Raw genomic sequence first — 15,182 nt, 5'->3', positions numbered from 1 at the left:
CAATAATACCTCCACATGCCCAATGATACACTTCACACAGAAGACATTTCCAAATAGGTCAACCAGCCTCATCCAGGCCCCACCCAAGGCACTTACAGATCAACACCCCAGCGCTATACTAACTCAACACATCCAGATCTAAGCCTTCATCACTTGATTCAGCAGACCCTCAAGTTCCCGCAAAAGTTTCCAGCCATGTCTGAGAGGCAGCCGTGGGCAGGTACAGGCGAGGAGCGAGCTGTTTCGGGCCTGGCTGCTCCGGGCCTGGCCTCTGTTGCTCTGGTTCGTTCCACAACCAGCTGCTCCGGGTCTGGTCACTGCCGCTCCCGACCTAGTTGCTCTGGACTTGGCTGTTGCTGCTACAGGCCTGGCCACACCCGACCCGGCTGCTCTGGGACCGGTTGCTCCGGTCCCGGCCGCTCCGGGCCTGGCCGCTCCCAGCCTGACAGCCGCTGCTCTGGGCCTGGCTGCTCCCAGCCTGGCAGCCATTGCTCCTGGCCTGGCCGCACCAGACCCGGCTGCTCCGGGCCTGGCCGCTCCCAGCCTGGCAGCTGCTGCTCCTGGCCTGGCCGCTAATTCATTCCCTTTTAATGTGTACGAATTTTGTGCACTGGGCCACTAGTGGTATATAATATCACTTACTACCGGAGGTTTCAGTGGTTCCCTCCCATCCTTGCAAGCATGATGGGAGGGAACTTACCTTAAACCATTTGTCCCACGTGAAGAGGCAGAAGGCAGTCATTGAGTAACCCATGAAGAGCCAGTGGATGGTCTGCTGCACCAAGTAGAAGAAGGGTTGTAGGACAGTAATGGAAGCCAGTTTGCTCAGGGTTGGGCTGTCTCGTATTAGGCTGGCAGCCTGGGGAGGAGAGAAAGAGGTAATCAGGACCTTGCCTCTTCTCCCAGACCCCTTTCACCCAGCATCCTTAAGGCCTACCTGCCTTTCCACGATAACAATGAGGAACTCCATCTGGAAGCAGATCAGGTATCCTGAGTGCAGGCCATGCCAGAGGGCCAAGAATAGCAATGAGAGACCCTGGGAGAGTTCTTTATTTCCAAGGAACTTGAGTCGTTTGAAGAAATAACTAGAGAAAAAGACGGGTAAGGATGAGCTGCAGACTAGTTATTGCACTCCCACTATCCTCCTCCGGGTTCTCAGCTTCCTGAGGGGTCAGTGGTGGTGGCAGGCTCCTACCTTGGCCCACCAGGGGCAAGGGAAGCAGTACTGCCTGATTAGCTTTCGAGATGTGAAGTCCACTCAGTTTGGAGACAGAAAATAGACCTGAGGCTTAGCTGGGTGAACTTTGGCAAACTACTTAAATGACTAGTGCCTGATGGTGACTTGCAGTGAACAGGGCAGACCAGTTTTCTTCTCGTGCTGCTTACCCTCTAGTGATGGGGTGAACAGACAAAGACTTTATAAACAGAACTGTGGAGAACATAAAACCAGTGGCTGAACTGGGGTTAAACCCAGGACTCAAGGCACTTAAGACATTTTTGCTTGCATTTTTCAAATAATGACAAATGTTGGAGGGTAGGAGTGGAGACACAAGTGTGTAAGGGTATGTGTGAGAATGATTGGGAGTTCTACCCAAAGTGGGAAAAGACAGAAGTGACAAGTCCATTTCTACCCTCCAATCTGGGAAAGTGGTGGAAGGCAGAAGCTCAGGTCCAGACCTCCCCTCCCCTGCTTACCGGGCCACCCAGGCATTGGTGTTGATGTTGAAAGAGGCGATGGTGCCGGTGAAACGGGGGGTTGTTTCAAAGAGCCACACCTTCATGTTAGCGCAGGCATCCCACTTTGCCTTTCCATTTTCATCAAAGTCATTGAAGCCCAGCCCCGTCAAAATGCATACTCCTTCCTGAGGGAAGGACCAACTCAGGGTTCTTGCCACTCTCCCCACGTCCCCCACAGCCTGTCTATGCCCTATTTCATCTTTTCTACTTACTGTGACCAGCCAACAGGTGACGTATTTGTACAGCACAAACTTGCCCCAGACCAGCATGTACATGCAGCGGAACCAGAAAACGCGGTTCTTGAGAGAAGAATGAACATGTGCATTAGGCTGGGCAAATTTCCCTTCTTTTCCACTCTTGTGACTACTTCATGTCCATCTGACAGTCTGCCTCTACAGTTGGCTAAGAGGATGAGCAGGGAGCCCAGCGAATATCCATTCACCTCCTTTCCCTTGGAGAGTTGCAGTAACAGCATTGTCTTTCTCTCTTCTTCTGAGGCACTTGGGACGCTGAGTGCCAAAGGACTTTTATGAACTCATGCTCAATGTTAACTTAAGGAGTCAACCGACCTAGAGTGGGTAGGGAACGGTTGCAAACCTTTCAGGGCAGGAGCAAAAGCCAGCACTTCCCCCTCCCTTGGATTTTGAATTCCCCAGAAGCCCCCAATCTATCAAGAGAAGAAACAAGCTGGAGGACCACAAGCTGCTATGCTGGGCTGTAATATAGCAAGCTAAGAGCTGCTCCTGGGGAAGATAAGGGGTGCCAAAAGTGCACCTGGCACAGCCCTGTGCCCGCGAAGGTCGTTCAGTGCTGGCTGATGACCATGTCCCGGCCTGGCTGGCATTGACACCAACTCTCACAGATCTAGAGCAAAACCAACATGCATTTGTCGATGGTGTTTCCCACTTGGTTATCTACAGGGATCCTTGCCTGCCCATCTATCTCGGATGCAGTCATACTGCCGCTGCTTTAGTAGCCACTCACTTCATAGTCTTCGGTGAGAAGATAGGTTTCTGTGATGTGGGGACTGAGGAAAACGTAGCCCACCAGGTAGATGAGGCCCAGGCTCAGGCGCTTGAGAGCAGGTATGGTGCTGAAAGGAAAGGTGGGGGTCACAGTGTGCAGAGGCCACTCCTTCCGCCCTTAAGTCTCAGAGGGGAGCTAGCCCAGCTGGGATGGGATGAGTAGCTCCACTGCCCAATATACTTAAGTACATTAAAATCAATTTTTTAAAATGAGAAAATGAATTTTAGAGGTGAGGACATGACTGGTTCAGGCAAAATCCTGCTTCATAAAAGTAAAGTTTATGTTTGTGCCACAGGGTCAGAATGGCTGGCTGAAAAGGGCCCACGCCTGTAGTGAGCAGGAACAGAGTGCCCGTTATCACAGTCCAGGGCCTGTGTGGCAGGAGCCCGGGGAGCCAGGGCCATTTGGAGAATGCAGCTAGGGCTGGTCCGCAGTAAAGTCACTTCAGAAGTGGCTTGATAGTGAGTGAGACACTCTACAGAGGTCTTGACCAAGAGGGGCATTTACCTGCTTGGTATCTCCCCTGGCTTGTCAGTCAGCTTTCTGTGCACCAGCTTCATGTAGTGGTTCATTGAGAATTGGGGGCCTACCAAGAAGGCTCCATAGAAGTAGGAGAAACCAGCAACTTCCAGCAGGGAAGGGATACCTCGTATGGCATATTTCTGTTGCTCAGGGGACAAGGAATTCTATGCAGAGAAGAGAAGGAATGGTTCAGGATGGCCTTGAATCTACCTGCAAGAGCCGCTTTGTGTGTTCCCCACCCTTTTGGCCCACTGAACTGGTTCTTCAAATAGCCATCTCTGAGGGGATGATATGGAGAAAAGTAGTTGCTTCCTGTGGAAGCGAGTGTGTGAAGCAAAAGCTGACTGCTGCTGCTTTCCAAATGCCCTGCTGGCACTGATCTCTGGACTTTGTGCAAGAGCTGGATCCACGCAAATTAGGTTTGTTGATCCTTGCTCAGTGCTATCTGAAACGGAGATCACACAGGCTGGGGTTCAGGTGAGGCTCTGCCCCTGGCATTTGGGGTCAGTCTTTTGGTAAGAATAGCCTTTCTCCATCCCTCTGGTTTACTTCCTTAATCTCTCTGTGGAGGAGTTGTGCTTACCTTATCTTTCCCTCCATCAAAGTAGTCAACAGCCAAACCTGAGCAGAGAGAGAAGGTGTGGGTAGAGGGAAAGGACACTGGGGGTGTGACCTGTGGACTGAGGGTAGTGGGGAATGTGGGGGCGAACACAGTAAGTTTATGGTCAGATGGGGAGGAGCCTACGTGTAAAGGGGAGGGTAGTAACCCATCACTTACCAATCAGTTTCAAGGTCAGAACACAATGAGGCATTGTCCACTTGATATCATAGTTGCCAGTGGCTGTCCAATAATATCCGGCAAGAAGGTAGGCCTAGGAGAGAGGAAGTATTTATTCTATTATTGCTATGGTTTATTTTCTCTCTACTCTGAAATCCACTGTATTTCATTTTTTCTTTCTCCTGGATTCTTCAAGGCCTAAGAAGTTCCTATAAATGGAGAGACTTGCTTCAAGGTTTCTCAGCAAAATTGAGGCAAATTGAGAATTTAGATGCTTAGGTTCTGTAGCTCATTCTAAGTTGATTTTCTGCCTTGCCTTTACCTGACTCCCCTCGTGATAGCTGGGCCAATCCTGGTCAGAACCTTAATCACAGTCCTATGCAAAGGATTAGCTGTCACCTCTTCCTTGAGGCAGGAAAAGTATTACCACTGCCACCTGCAGATGAAACAGCTGGGGCTTGTGTAAAGTGACTTACATAAAGTCATAGTGGTAAGTGTTACTGGGAGAAAACAATCAGAAATTGGATTGTTTTCCAGTTCACTGGCTTTTCTACACCACAGTCTCTTGACTTCTCCCCAATCCTCAGCTGTGACCTGAGCTGCCAAGGGAAAGATGCTTACCATCTGGAAACAAAAGGTAGTGAGAACAGCAGTTATAGTGCGGCCCATTAGTCGCAGAATGAGGAACTGAAGGATGACACATAGCAGGGAGTGGTACATCTGGTTTCCTAGTGCAGAAGAGAGCAAATTTTTAACGCATGCGCAAATGTGTGTGTTTCATTCCTACCCATCCTGAGACTTCAAACACAAAGTGATACATAAAGAAAAAACTATTTTGGTATTAGGATATTTTTGTCAAAATTACTTCATGTTCTGGAGGAAGGGACTATAAATAGAAGGGACTGTCAGGCAGCTACTGTATTTCTGAATGTTTGAACTTCAGGTTGCTCCTGAGGGGACTGCTTGTCATCTAGTTATAGGCATATAACTATAGGCATATAGCGTTGGCCCCTCTGTTGATGGGGTCCGGCAAGGGTAACCACTCTCAAATGTTTTATCTGGGAGAGGGCTGTCCATATTAGGAGAACTTAAGCTATTTTCTTGTCCATACAAATCCTCTCTTTGCAAGCATAGGATTATAACTTCCCTATCCATCGAATTCTCTCCAGGAGAGAATCTGTTCCTTCCCAGATTCTCTCTAATTGCAACCCCACTGTTAGCCCAGTTTACTCACCAAAGTTAAAATAAGCAATGGAGAGGCCTGTGAAGGTGTGGAAGAGATGGATGAGGTAGCTGTCCTTGTAGAAAAGGTAATGCCGATAAAACAAAGCCAAGGGGTAACCTGAGGGGAGATCAGAAGAGAGTTATTTGTGGCTGGTGCTCTCCCATTTTGTTTTGGAGGTTTATCTGGCATGAAACACAGCCCAGAGAGGAAAAAATACACATTATGTGGATGTCAACAGAGAAGATAACAATATCCTTAAGAATCAAAAGTGTTTTTGTGAATAAACATTTAAAACTGAAGATAGTTTTATATAGAAGCAATATAAAACCAGGTCTTAAGGCTAGGTTTCTCATATAGACTATTAAGTAGTGCTAGGAATTTTCTTTTGCATTTTACTTCAGTGTTACAAGGAATTGAGGGTATCCAACTGCGCTCTGCCCATAAACATTATTTTATGCCTTTATGATCTATTACTATAGGCCCAGTAAACTATTTCATGCACAGGTGGGGTCTGGTGGGCCTGCCCCGTGAGGGGTTGGGGCCTCGGGCTGTTGGCCACCCACTCTGATCGAACTCCCGCCCAAGGGGACAATTTGTATATTTGCCTTTTATTATATAGGATAAATTTAAAAAAATATATATTTTATTGATATTTTACAGAGAGGAGGAAGGGAGAGAGATAGAGAGCTAGAAACGTCGATGAGAGAAACATTGACCAGCTGCCTCTTGCACACCCCCCACCAGGGATGTGCCCGCAACCAATGTACATGCCCCTGACAGGAATCGAACCTGGGACCTTTCAGTCCGCAGACGCTCTACCACTGAGCCAAACCAGTTTCGGCGATATATAGGATAATCTAGTAGTGTATTATCAGCAAATTATCAAGAGGATAAATATAAACCAACACAAGGAAATAAACTGAGATTGCTGACTGCATTACAGCTGAATAACAGTTATAGGATATGTGTGGATGCTCCTCACATGCTGAGTTAGAAATCCATTAAGTATCATGGGAAAATGTCTTCTAAAGCAGCCATTCAGAGTATGGTCTTGGGGCCACAATTGAACTATAGTGGATTTCCTGATGGGCCATGAACTGATTACGCATGGCCAAAGGTTGCTTACTGAATAAAAGAGGGTCAACATAACATTCGGTATTCCTAACTAAAATTAGCACGTTCCATGCTGTTACTACACACTTTCATTTAGTGCTCTGTGAAGAGGTCCCTGATGTGGTTGGCAGTGCACATGTGAAGAACTGGAATTCCTACTGTGTTTTAGGACACTTTACCTATCCTATCATTGCATAGTGTTAGCTTATCATTGGCAGTATTGTTGTGAGTTTGGATAACTCTGCAATGCTAAGAAGTGTCAAATACAAAGAAAGTACTCAATTATTTATTAAGTCAGTAAATGGATAATCCGTTTATATGTCCTAGTCTTTCCCTATAATTTTTGTGTGTGTTTTTTTTAAACTTATGATCATATCCTGTGTACTTATGTAATCAAGTTTTTAACAGTGTATCTGCCATTTAATCTTCCTGGTCCCAGGATTTGCTCTTGTTTTTTCCTCTTTTATTTATTAAAAAAACGTTTTTCCCCCCTTTTGTGTTTTTTTTTTTGACTGCTGTTATAATGGGCTAGACACTTCAATTTATTAGCTTCATGCAAATAGCTAACTTTATAGATACCCTGTGGATTACTGGCTCATTCAACAAATGTTTATTAAATATCTACTACATGCCAGGTATTCTGTTTGTAGATCACATAATGAGGGACAAGGTGACATGCAATGGTTTATTTTCTAGCTAGCCAAGGTGAAGTGATATAGGATTACTAGCTCAAGGGAGAGGGAGACAGCTTTGACCCCTTCGTAGTCAGATGAATGAGCAAAGAAATAGCATTAAGTTTCATACATATCACATATCAAATTTGGCAGGAACAGAACACCACGTTATTAGCAAGTATTGCTAAGAACCAGAGCCAGGTACTAGAAAGTATATACAGATTAAGATCAGACTGCCTTAAATCTTTGACTTTCTAACATTGTAGAAAATGGGGTATAAATGAGTAGAAACAATAAATAGGGTATATATTAATTATTTAGAGTACTCATAAATAAATCCTGCATAGCTAAGAGTTTACCCCTTTAAGCAGTAAAACTCTTTAACTACTTGGAATCACCAAAACCCTGAACCATTCGGAATGTTTAAAATTAAAAAATGCAACACATATCACTCTGCCCCCTTGAAGTGATATAATTAAACACTTTCTTGGTGATCTGGTTCATAATTACTCTAAAGTCATGATCACTTTACAACCTGTTGAGGTGTGTAAAATTGTGGCTCCGATTCTGTTAGGGTCTACACTGTCCTGCATTCCGAGTTCTTGTATCCATTTCTTAGGGCTTTTCTGCCCCTTTCCTTCCTATTCAGGGATCAGTAGTCACTTATTGAGCTTTTAGTGTGGCTGCCAAGAATAGTTGTTTTTCCTACTTTTAATTTTCTGCAGGCCTTAGAAATCGTATGTTTTAAAGGCGTAAAAAAGAAACAGAAGAGCAAAGGTCTTGGGTGTTTTTCTTAAAGACTTAGTGCTCAGCCTGGTAACATTGGTTCTGGCCACTCAAGGCACTCAAGGTGTATTTTGAAGAAGTGGAGGTTGTTGAGTTCAACACAGGCAGGTGAAGTATTATTGTACACTACTAAACTTATGATAAGATGATACAATTGGCAGAATAATCAAAAGAATGCAGCTGGCCATTAAGGTTACCAAAAACATTAAGATCATAACAGAGAACAGCAAAGCCTGGATTGAGGCCGCAGAGGGGAAGAAAGAACTGTGCTGGGAGAGTTGCTGTGACAACCAGGGCTGATTTTGAGAGCACCAAACCTTGCTCTTGGCTGCTGCTCAGCTCAGCAGGCTTTGTAACCTGGCTGCCCAGTCACCCCTTTAGGGATGTGCTGAGGTTTTTTGGAGGGTGTTGTCCCACAAGGTGTTTCTGAGCCTTAATGCTTTCTTGTGGGAGCCAATTCTTAGTACAGTAGCCACAGTCACCTGATAAATATTTACAGGACAATGGAAGTACCTCCTCAGCACCCGTCATAGAGTCTGCTTCAGTAGGTCTGAGTGATCTGGTGTGCAGCCAGGGTGAAGAAGCACTGTCTTACTAAAATCCTAGTGCAAGGCAGCAGTACTTACTAGGTCCTGAGAATAAAAGTCTGAGCTTGATGACTGAGAGTTGCTCTTTCCTTTAATACCGCTGTCCAGGCAGAGGTTAGTTTTGTAAGTCTGATTGGGAGGTTTTAAAGAACTTGTTTGACAGTACTATAACTTTTTTCTTTTTATTTAAAGAAAGGCCTTCAGAACTCATTAGCAAATGTAGGATGATGACTTAACCTACTCCCAAAACCACTGATCCCATACTAGAATGGGAACATTTCAAGAACACCTAGGGCGTTTACAGTGCTAGAGCAGACTGCTGGCACACAGGGAACCTGGCTCTGTTCAGGGGTTCAGGCTGTCTAGCACACAGAGCGTATTTAGCCGTGTTCTCCAGTTAGTCATCCCCTCATGAGTGCTGTTGGAGTCAGGGACTAGGATCTGTCACAACCTAGTCAGTAGTGGAACTCCTTATTCTCTGCACAATTGTTGTGAAATTATTAATTTGAAGAAATAGAAATGAGCTGTTTTAATTGAAGTCTTTTAATTAAGGAACTTTTAATTAAAGTTCTTTTTCTTTTCATCCTGTAGAGCTATTTCTGGGTTCTGTAGGAATAGGATATGAACTCATTTGATTAGTCAATGATGGATAAGACTCTGGTGAAAAGAAAGTAGAGCGTGTTTTGGCAAGTGTCAGGGAGAATACAGATTTAGGACTGTTAAATGCTGGCTTAACCAGATTCTGGTACCAGTTTTATAGAAAAGGAAAACACTTCAAATACCGTACAAAGAATTGATATAAGCTAAGAAAAAATTAAAAATTTTTAATTAACCCACTAAAAACACAGATATTAATAAGGAATTGAATATGTGACCTCCTGGTACATTGGACAACACTCAACCAACTGAGGCACACTGGTCAGAGCTAAATATCATACCTTCAGTGAAAACAAATATATTTCCCCAAAACAAAATCATTGAATGCAGAGAATGGCATCGTACAAATTTCTGGCCTTTCTCTAAATAGAAGATAGCTGGATTCTCAAATGTGCTTCTATATTTAATCTGTTGTTTTGGTTAAAACTATATGAAGAAAATCTTTATACAGATATATAGTTGGAAGGCGAATCAATAGATTTTCCAGATAAATTTGGATATTCTTTGGTATTATACCTAAACTTGACAAATTGTGGAATGTGCAGCAACCATATCAATAAGCTTTTCATATTCTGTTTATGTTAAAATCCAGTGGTCTCTCATGTGCTTTGAATGGATCTTTTACCCAGGCATGGTATTTGTAATATCATGCACTGGTCATCTGGAAAACAATGGTTAACTATATTAGGCAGATCTTCCAAATATTGACAATATGTCATTAAAATACAGTATAAAAAATCACATTTTTTAATATCACCATTGATCTTCAACATAAGAATCTATATGTATTGAGAAGTTGTCAAGCTCACGATATCAGATACAAAAAAGTTTTCCAAAATTCTAAAAATTTTCAACTGAAAGCTTGAGTTTTATTATTCATGACAAATAGTGTCTGTTATTTTCCTTTAAGTGACAGGCTCACGTTTTAAAAAAAAAAAAAAAAAAAAAAAAATCTGCCAAATGCCCATGCCTAAATAATCCATGTCTAAGTTTGTCATTTTTTTTCCAAGTAAAAATGCTGTTCCATGAAAAAAATTGTTAACTGAACATGCAACTCAAGCAACTGCACAAGTACTCTGCCTCCGGACAGCCTTGTACTTCAGTATGCAGAAGTGCTTCCGGCACTTTTCTCATTTCTTCAGACTATTTAAGAAGGGTTGAGATTTAATACAATTCATGATACTTACTGCTTCATCCAGGACCTTCTTACGTAAAACTGGCTTTAAATTTTTATTTTTATTTTTTTGTGAGTGCATGGCAGTGAGGAATACAGAGGGAAAGATAAAAGGGTTCGCAGGGCTCCCTAGGAGTTCATGGGCTCCACTTTGAGAACTGCTGACATTTGGACATTTTGCCTTAATCTGCCTTCTTCCAATGCCAAGTCCAACAGTCTTTTTCTTCTTCCCAGCTTCCTCAACTTCCCTGCTGTGCTTTTTTTTTTTTTTTTAATCCTCACCCAAGGATATTTTTTAAAAATTTATTTTAGAGGAGGAAGAAAAAGAGGGATGTGTGAGAGAAACATCCACCAGTGGCCTCTTGTATGAGCCCTGACACCCAGAATCTTTTCATTTTCTTTGAAAGTTTCTCTTTCATTGGTTTTGAGAAACAGTGTCTCTGTTGCTTTTTTTTTTTTTTTATAATATATTTTATTGATTTTTGTACAGAGAGGAAGGGAGAGAGATAGAGTTAGAAACATCGATGAGAGAGAGTCATCGATCAGCTACCTCTTGCACACCCCCTACCGGGGATATGCCCACAACCAAGGCACATGCCCTTGACCAGAATCGAACCCGGGACCCTTCAGTCCCCAAGCCGACGCTCTATCCATTGAGCCAAGCCGGTCCCGGCTGCTTTTTTTTTTCTTTTTAAAAAATATATTTCTATTTGTTTCAGAGAGGAAGGGAAAGAGATAGAAACATCAATGATGAGAGAGAATCATTGATCAGCTGCCTTCTGCACGCCCCCTCTCCCTCTCAGGACTGGGGATCAAGCCTGCAACCGGGGCACATGCCCTGACCAGGAATTGAACTGTGACCTCCTGGTTCATAGGTTGATGCTCAACCACTGAGCCAATATGGATTTACCAATTATGGGTACTTCATGTACATGAAGTTGTACAATATATGGGCCTTTTATGTCTGGGTCTTTCAGTTAGCATATTGTTTTCAAGGTTAATTTTGTTATAGTATATATCAGTTCTTCATTCTTTTTTAATGACTGAGTAATATTACAAAGTGGACACACCACATCAATAGTTGATGGGACACTTGGGTGATTTCTACTTTTTGGGTATTATGAATAAGGCTGCTATGAACATTTGTGTACAAGTTTTTGTGTGAATATGTATCTTGAGTTCTCTTGGGTATATACCACTCCTTAATTATTTTATCCTCTAACCTAGTACTTCTCAGTTAGTGGTGTAGGCAGTTTTTTCAATTTCCCATCTGTTGTGGACCAATACTTTATTTATTGATTTTAGAGCGAGATGAAGGTAAAGTAAGAAACATTAATTTTGTTGTTCCACACATTTATGCATTCATTGGTTGACTCTCCCATGTGCCCTGACTGGGGATCGAACACACAACCCTGGTGTATCAGGATGATGCTCTAATCAACTAGGGCGGACCAATGCTCTACCAGGCCAGGGTGGACCAACATTTTGTAAAATATAAAGTCATGGGCTTGGATGACATGACACTATCAAATTGCTGTGGAAGGTTCCTAAACTATTACTCTCACTTCCTGTGTTTACTTTCACTGGCAAATGGAGGCCAACTATAATCTGAACAGATTACACCAATTTACCTTTCTTTGTCTTTTTCAATTAAGGTTTTTTTTTCCTGGTTCCTAAATACGGCTGCCCTCCAGGATTTCGTCTTGACCTTTATTATTCTTACTAGTATTAGAAAACTATTATATCTACTGTCATGTAACTTAATACGATCTTTATGTAAAAAACAAATATACATTTTTAATCTTACTTAAGTTTCAGTTCCACATTTCCTGGCTGGACATTTTTAATTTGCTATCTCATACCATCTTGTACTCTATAAAACATGACTTATTCCCTTAAATCAGCCATCTCTTGGCTTCTTCTTTTTTTAAAAAACATACATTTTATTGATTTTTTTACAGAGAGGAAGAGAGAGGGATAGAAAGTTAGACACATCGATGAGAGAGAATTATTGATCAGCTGCCTCTTGTACACCCCTTGCTGGGGATGTGCCCACAACCAAAGTACATGCCCTTGACCAGAATCGAACCTGGGACCTTTCAGTCTGCAGGCCGACGCTCTATCCACTGAGCCAAACCAGTTTCGGTTTGGCTTCTTTTTTATTAATGGTTTAGCTTTCTCCAAGTCATACAACCACATTCAAAAGCTTGATGTTATTTTGCCTCTTCTCTTTCTTTGGTTGCCTATATCCAATCATCAAATTCTGTTGATTCCTCCTTTGCAGTGTCTCACCCTCCTTAATCTCCTTTTTCTGTGCTACATTTGCAGTTAAGGCCATCAGGCACTCAGGTGTAAACTCTTGCAATGGCCTCCTACTTGATCTCTGCCTGCAGCCTCACTCTCCCAGGAATCTTATACCAGAGTACTCTTTTCAACCCCTGCTTAGAAATCACCAACTGACTACTCCACAGAGTACCAATTCCTAAGCCTAAGATTCGAGGTCTGTCTTCTAAAAACTACATTTCTAGTTAAAAGTTTTCATTTCTCTGGCTAAAACTCATCTTGTTTTTGCCCAAACATGTCTTGTGTCTTTTGTTCCTAGACTTTAGCTTACACCAGTCCCTTTGAGAGGAATATCTTCTCAAACTACCCCTCTAACCAAATGAAATGCTACCCATTCTTAAAAACACAATTCAAACCCTCGCTGATTTGGCTCAGTGGATAGAGCGTTAGCCTGTGGACCAAAGGGTTTCGGGTTCGATTCCAATCAAGGGCACATGCCTGGGTTGTGGGCTTGATTCCCCAGTAGGGGGTGTGCAGAAGACAGCCAATCAATGATTCTTTCTCATCATTGATGTTTCTATCTCTCTCTCCCTCTCCCTTGCTCTCTGAAATCAATTATATATATCCTATCTAATAAAGAGGGAATATGCAAACTGACCATCACTCCCCCACAAAGATGGCAGCGCCCAGAGCCACAAGATGGTGGAGCCCAGTCCTCTCAGCCCTACTGGAGTCCCCCAGTCCCCGGGCAGCTGCAGCGGCGGCAGCAGCAGCAGCAGAGAGGGCATCGAGAACAGCCCGGTGGAATGCTTGCTTTATCGCTGCAGGAGGCAAGCATTCCATTCTGGCTGTGGAGGGCCCCTGGGCAGCGGGCGTGGAGTGGCCTGGGGGAAGGGAGGGGACGCTTGCATTGTCGGTGAGGAGGCAAGTGTTCTCCACCCAGCTTCGAGGGCCTCTGGCCAGGCTGGGTGCGACCGCTTGCATTGTTGCAGGCTGGACTGAGGGACTCCCTCGTTCCCCACCCTTCCGTGCATGAATCTCAAGCTCTGGGCCTCTAGTGTGTGTATATATATAAAAAATAAGGGCTCTGATTTGTCAAGAGCAAAATGCAGCCAAAACTGGTTTGGCTCAGTGGATAGAGCATCGGCCAGTGAACTAAAAAGTCGCAGGTTTGATTCTGGTCAAGGGCATGTACCTTGGTTGCAGGCACATCCCCAGTAGGGAGTGTGCAGGAGGCAAGTGATAGATGTTTCTCTTTCATCAATGTTTCTGGCTCTCTCTCTCTCTCTCTTTTTAAAAAATATATTTTATTGATTTTGTACAGAGAGGAAGGGAGAGAGATAGAGAGTTAGAAACACCGATGAGAGTCATCGATCAGCTGCCTCTTGCACAACCCCCACTGGGGATGTGCCCGCAACCAAGGTACATGCCCTTGACCGGGATCGAACCCGGGACCCTTCAGTCCCCAAGCCAACGCTCTATCCATTGAGCCAAACCGGTTTCGGCGTTTCTGGCTCTCTATCCCTCTCTCTTCCCCTCTGTAAAAAAATCAATAAAATATATTTTTTTAAAAAGAGCAAAATGCAATGTACTATTAAATTAAGGCACTGGCTCTGACCGGTTTGGCTCAGTGGGTAGAGCGTTGGTCTGCGGACTCAAGGGTCCCAGGTTCGATTCCGATTAAGGGCATGCACCTTCGTTGTGGGCACATCCCCAGTAGAGAGTGTGCAGGAGGCAACTGATTGATGTTTCTCTTTCATCAATGTTTCTGGCTCTCTATCCCTCTCTCTTACTCTCTGTAAAAAAAATCAATAAGATATATATATATATATATATATATATATATATATATATATATATATATAAATTAAGGTAGTGGACAGTTAAAAGAACATGAACTTTGGAGTTATGATAGATCTCAGTTTGAATACCCAGTTCTGCTGCTTACTAGCTGTTAACCTCAGGTTTGTTGATTAGTTAACCTTGTTGGGCCTCAGTTTCATCAGTAAAATGAAAATCTAGCTTAGGATTCATATATTAAGCCTGGTACATATTAGATACTTAATAAATGTGAGATTGCTTTACCTCTGCTTTAACAGTGTAGCACTCAGCTATCTCATCCAGTCACACTGCTTTAATTGCATACCATCTGTTTGCTGATGTCTTCCAAATGTTCATCTCTAGCTTGAACCTCTTCCCTGAGATTGTATAGCCTACTTGACTCCATTAGGAATACATGCCTAATGGGCATCTCAGCTTTAACAAAATGAACTGCCAACATACATCCCTCACTAAACCTATTCCTCCTTTAGCCTTCCCCATTTCAGCAAACAGCAACTTCCCCTTTTGTTCACTCAGACTGAAACCTTGCAATCATTCTTGACCTCCCTTCCTTTCAACCCAATCAGTAATTCCTGATCTACCTTCAAAATAAACCCTGAATCTGACCACGTCTTCCCATGTGTCCAAGACAACACCATGTCTGGCTTGTGTTATTATAGTCGCCTCCTGACTGATCTCCCTACCTCTGCTCTTGCCTCTCCCTTTAGTCTATCCTTAACACAGTATCAGAGGGATTTTATTATATTATAGCATAAATCCGATCTGCTCATTCCTCTGT

General features: G+C 43.3%; 1 protein-coding gene across 1 annotated transcript in view; it reads right to left on the bottom strand.

Annotated features, from left to right (window-relative positions):
* LPCAT3 (lysophosphatidylcholine acyltransferase 3) overlaps positions 1–15,182 on the bottom strand; it is a 32,321-nt gene that overhangs the window by 1,817 nt on the left and 15,322 nt on the right. The window contains exons 2-11 of the mRNA XM_084878016.1: positions 5,298–5,405; positions 4,685–4,791; positions 4,064–4,157; positions 3,869–3,906; positions 3,271–3,449; positions 2,722–2,830; positions 1,950–2,036; positions 1,696–1,862; positions 938–1,085; positions 701–859 (exon numbers count right to left, since the gene is read on the bottom strand). Coding sequence (XP_084734142.1) covers positions 701–859; positions 938–1,085; positions 1,696–1,862; positions 1,950–2,036; positions 2,722–2,830; positions 3,271–3,449; positions 3,869–3,906; positions 4,064–4,157; positions 4,685–4,791; positions 5,298–5,405 — 1,196 coding nt within the window. The remainder of the gene's footprint in view (positions 1–700; positions 860–937; positions 1,086–1,695; positions 1,863–1,949; positions 2,037–2,721; positions 2,831–3,270; positions 3,450–3,868; positions 3,907–4,063; positions 4,158–4,684; positions 4,792–5,297; positions 5,406–15,182) is intronic.

This window comes from Pipistrellus hanaki (genome assembly GCF_964339955.1).
Source record: "Pipistrellus hanaki genome assembly, chromosome: 3".
Lineage (NCBI taxonomy): Eukaryota > Metazoa > Chordata > Mammalia > Chiroptera > Vespertilionidae > Pipistrellus > Pipistrellus hanaki.
Note: the sequence above shows the minus strand (reverse complement) of the source record. Positions and strands in the feature narration are given on the sequence as shown.